Source organism: Morone saxatilis, unplaced genomic scaffold, assembly GCF_004916995.1.
Source record: "Morone saxatilis isolate NCDOM2014 unplaced genomic scaffold, NCSU_SB_2.0 Contig18, whole genome shotgun sequence".
NCBI lineage: Eukaryota > Metazoa > Chordata > Actinopteri > Moronidae > Morone > Morone saxatilis.
In genome coordinates this window covers 20787734-20792480 of record NW_023339740.1, presented here as the reverse complement: position 1 = coordinate 20792480, position 4747 = coordinate 20787734, and the positions used below count along the sequence as shown (strand labels likewise).

At 36.5% G+C, this 4747-nt stretch overlaps 1 protein-coding gene across 1 annotated transcript in view; it reads left to right on the top strand.

The window, feature by feature from the left end:
- Positions 1–4747, top strand: part of rtf2 (replication termination factor 2) — a 14097-nt gene that overhangs the window by 9058 nt on the left and 292 nt on the right. Inside the window, exons 6-8 of the mRNA XM_035662803.1 lie at positions 1837–1947; positions 2136–2190; positions 3719–3791. Coding sequence (XP_035518696.1) covers positions 1837–1947; positions 2136–2190; positions 3719–3791 — 239 coding nt within the window. The remainder of the gene's footprint in view (positions 1–1836; positions 1948–2135; positions 2191–3718; positions 3792–4747) is intronic.

The following is a 4747-nucleotide window of genomic DNA, read 5'->3' as shown; positions in this document are numbered from 1 at the left end:
ACACACACACAGTCTCTCTCTCTCCCTAAGGTTTTTTCCACTCTCCTCCCTCCCACAGTTTCCTACTCACTGGTGCGTTTCATCTTTCTTTTTTTGTCCTCTTGCTATCCATTATTCTTCCTCACAACCCCTTTACCGCAGGTTCCATTCTTCTTTTTTCTCGTAAATTGGTTTTAATTCCAGTTCATTTGCCCACTTAGAGTTGGGCATGTTGAATTATTGACATTGTCTCTCCATTGAGGGCTGCCTCTCTGTCTCGTTCACCTTCTGGTTTCCTTGTCAAGTAGCTGGTTTAGTGATTTAGCAAGATTCTGGTTGACTTGATGATAAGGTGCTCAGCTCACCGATGGCCTGTGTCATTTGTGGTAATAGCAACAGCAGAGTGACTGACTTCAGAGCAGCAGCCACAGAGTTTGTTTGCTGCTTGGTCAGCTCCTGAGATTATCCCTCTTGTGTTGAACAGAGCACATGGCCGGAGTTCACACCCACTGAGCCTGCATTACGCCAACACAATAGATCCCCTGCTGGTTACTCAGGGGTTTAATATTTGTGTTTGTATATGGGTGTGTTTTCCCTTTTTTTTTTTTAAGCAGACATGCTGCTTATGTAAGTAAAATTTCTGAGTAATACACAAAATTATTATTTAGAGATTTTTGACCATCCGTTGTAGGGTTAGCCTGTCCAGGACAAATGCCACAATGTATAATGATGGGTTTTTCAGAGACTGTTTCCCAGTGGTTTTAATACGAAGGTGCCTTGACCCATTTCTATGTTCCATTTTCTGTAAACAACTTATAAACTGTTCTAGATAAACTAAATATGGTAGCCACCATTTCAGGGCTGAATTAACATGCATAAGGGAAACTCTATGTTACTCACATAATTACTTAGGTCTGCAACAAACTTTTTATTTAGTGGAACAAAGTATCGTATAGTTGCTGAGGTTTGTTTACCAAACATTATCGGCTTTCGTGTATAAGGTTTATGTATGTCTGTCTGTTTGTCTGAACAAACGACTGACTGACTGACTAAATTTGACTGTTTCCATCTGCTTCACTGTGTGTTGAGTTTGGTTTTCCTCTCAGAGTAAATCAAATGCGGCATGCATGCAAATAAGCCAAAAAGGAAGGAAAGTGATGTGGCAAGGATATTATTTGGTTGTTGTGTTCATTATATTTTCAGCAGTCTATATATTTATTTTTCACATAAAAAAAAAAAGAAAATGAATGCTGTTGCATATAGAAATAGACTTAATTTACTATTTGCTATTTCAGTCTACAGGTCCCTGCCACAGATACCTTAAAAACATTTTATGGAATAAAAATTTGCTTTGCAAATCAAAGTAGTTCTGCATCACCTTACCTGTGTTGTGCATGAAGCTAGTTAAATCTGTGTTTTTGGACATCATTTATCCTTTTTAGTTTGTGTTTTTAAAGAGACTTATACATCTGAATGTCGCGTAGAAGATGTGTCCGGATGATGCTCTTTAGGAATTGTGTTAATCTTTTCAGAGAAATACAGACAACACAGAGTTGTGAATACTGATGTTCTGATACTATTTTCTATTGTAGCGTAAAAGCCAATACCGAGTACAGATCTGGTACATGTGCAAAAAATAAATAATTATATACGTCTATGTGTATTTGTACATACACATACATAACATACACATTCACATGCAGCCTTAAATTGATGTTCCACTGTTGTGCATTACTTCCGACAAAACACGTAACACAACACAAAACCTGCATATTAATATTAAACCCATCAGGTTGTAAAGACATGTTGCATAGGTTTTTCTGCTGTCTAAGTGAGTATCTCTTACCTGTGCTTTAGTGTGGAGACCCGTTTAAAGAGGAGGATGTTGTTGTGCTCAATGGCACTAAGGAGGAGGTGGAGAAGCTGAGGGAGAAGATGGAAGAGAGGCGGACCAAAGCCAAAACTAAGGTGGGTTTTTTAATTAAACAGAATACAGTTAGTGGTCGGGATTGAGTAAAGTATGCAATATTTTCTTCAGTGATTCTTTTTATATATCAGTATTTGTCTTCACTGGAAACAAATCTTTTTTCTTTGTGAACTAATAAATCCACTTAAATACTTCTATTTGATTAATTTTAATTTATTTTCTATTTCAGAAATCAAAGAAGAGCAAAACAGCTGAAATTGTGTCCACGCCATCAGAATCAAAAGGTTTGTGTAAAGCCTGGTTCAGCCAACATTCATCACATATCTGTTGAGCATTTACATAAACAAAACCAAGCAACTAACAAAAGTTAAGAACCCTTACTTGTTCTCTTCATTTGGATAATATTTGAATGTCCTATAATAGCAGCTAGGTTGGTCAAACACCTAACACATGACTTCTAAAATACTGTATTAAATAGTAGGACAGAAAATGCAATCATGTATTTTTTTTAAAAGTGACACCACCATCTGCTATAAAAAGACCTTTACTGAATTATTTGAATCTGTTTGTAGCTATGTTTACACTTTTCTGTGAGATGTTGATGATGTAGATAACTTGTAGTAAGCCACTTGGACCCTGACACATCTCATCTCATGATCATTAGATATGATAAATGTCTCTATTATATTATTTCTTTGTTTTTCAGTGTCAGCAATGGTTTTATAAAGTCATTCGATTATGTTTCATAGGCTTGACCTAACTTTTAAACGTGACACAACATTTTCAGGCTTATTAGTCATCATTTCTCCTTTTAAGAAAACATCTATCATGTAGTGGTGGAAGATTTAAGGGAATTGACATTGAGGAAAAAAAAACAAATGTGTGCTCTCCATTTAATAATTTGTTGATTAATGCTCTCAATGTAATATTGTTTTTGGTGTGAGATGGCTTTCAAGCTCTATCTCTCAAACAAACAAAGCAACAAAGCCATTCCTTAATCCATGTTGTTGGCAACATATGATGTGCAGAGTCCAGACTTTTGCCAACAGGGACAGCTGCTTTATTCCAAAAGATGTGACAGGATAAACTTGGAATTTCTGTCTTACAGCTTATCTGTCGGGTGTGTAGAAAAGTACAGGATGTCATTTTCTTTTTTACCATTAGATCCTACAAGTATGTAATAGTAAATATAAATAAACGGATTAGTCAGTGACATGTGAACACAATCTGTAAAATGTATGAATCTAACACAGGGAGCAAAGTGAAAGAGGCTGAACTCAACATACATGAAAGGCACAGTGACTTCTGGCGAGTTCTTTGTGTGTGTGTGTGTGTCTCTGCCAACACAAATAAGCAAGGAAATGCAAATCCTTTAGATGGTGTCATTGGATCAGGTGTGTGTTTGCAATGTTTTTACAGTGTTCCCCTGTGTTTATTAATCTTACATCAGAGACCCTTCAGTGTTGTTTGTCTTCAGAGAACATTGGTGTGGTTTTCTGTTCAGTGCTCCACAGCACAGGCCTCTCACCTCAGAAGTGAACAGGGTGTTGGCTGGGAAGCACTTGACATTTATTTGTGTTACTCAAATCAAAACTTTAATAGAAGAATAAAAAAGCCTATATGCACAGCTTTATACAAAGGTCATAATAACTTAAACTCGAATGAGAAACATTTTAAGCACCCTTTTGTAATTCATTATCAAGTCAGTTTGTGTTTTAATTTATATAGTAGTGCATACTGTTCATTGGAACAGAATATTGAATGTAGTCCTTTGTCTTAATCAAACTGTCTGACTCTTGTTTCTTTTCGTAGATGACACACAGTCTCCAGAAGTAGAAGTAGCAGAGAAGACCGCTTTGCAAAATGGTGGTGAAAGCAGCCATGCAGGTAGCTAACCCAACATTTAAAAAATGATATTAGTGCTGAACGTAGTATATCTGCCAGAATCACTGCAAGGAATCCTCCCCACCTTCAAACAGCAAGGCAGTCATTTTAAAGTCTGTTTAAAATGCACACATTTTGTATCTGAAATGTTGCCAGATAATGAAAAAAGGAGAATCTAGTAGTTCATATAATCAGCTGGGCATCAATTTATGTCTTCATAAATACCTTATACACCAAGAAGCCCTTTCAGAAGTCATTGCTGGATGTCAGTGTCAGATCAAATGTAAAATCTAGGCACCTATGACCTCTCTTTAAACGTAGATAGAAACCTTTATTTAATCAAGGGAAAACCATCTGAGAGCAAAGGTCTCATTAACAGTGGTTCCCTGCAAATACATAATCAAGATCAGTTTTACAATAAAAAGTGCAAAAAAACGTAAAAGCAACGTTCTTGTACAAAACATAAATACAACACGAACACGAGCAATAAGAATATAGACAGTAAAAAAATACATTACAGGGACAAAGCAGACACATTAAGAAAAACAGGAGCATTCTTCATATAAAATAACATTTAGAAGAAACTAAAACCTAAAAAAAATAGTCTAACTTAAGGGAGAAGCTTATTCTGCCCATGGGGAGCATAAAAGGTGAAAGCAATTATGGCTACGTCTTAAAAGTGATGATAACTGGTGGTATAGCATTACTTATCACCCCCTTCAAGTATTAAGTGATGGCCATCCTACCTTCTCGTAGAGGATACAATGAGTCTAACACTGTCACCTGTAATAAAGAACTGTGATACATACACAGCATCAAGGGGCTTGAGGATATGAGCGGCAACATGCATGTAATGTGCATAGCCCAGCACTGATAAAAATATATGCCTAGTCCTGTCTTTAAGTCATATAGATGGTTATTATTATTAGTTTGTCGACTCTACGCAGGCACCTGAGG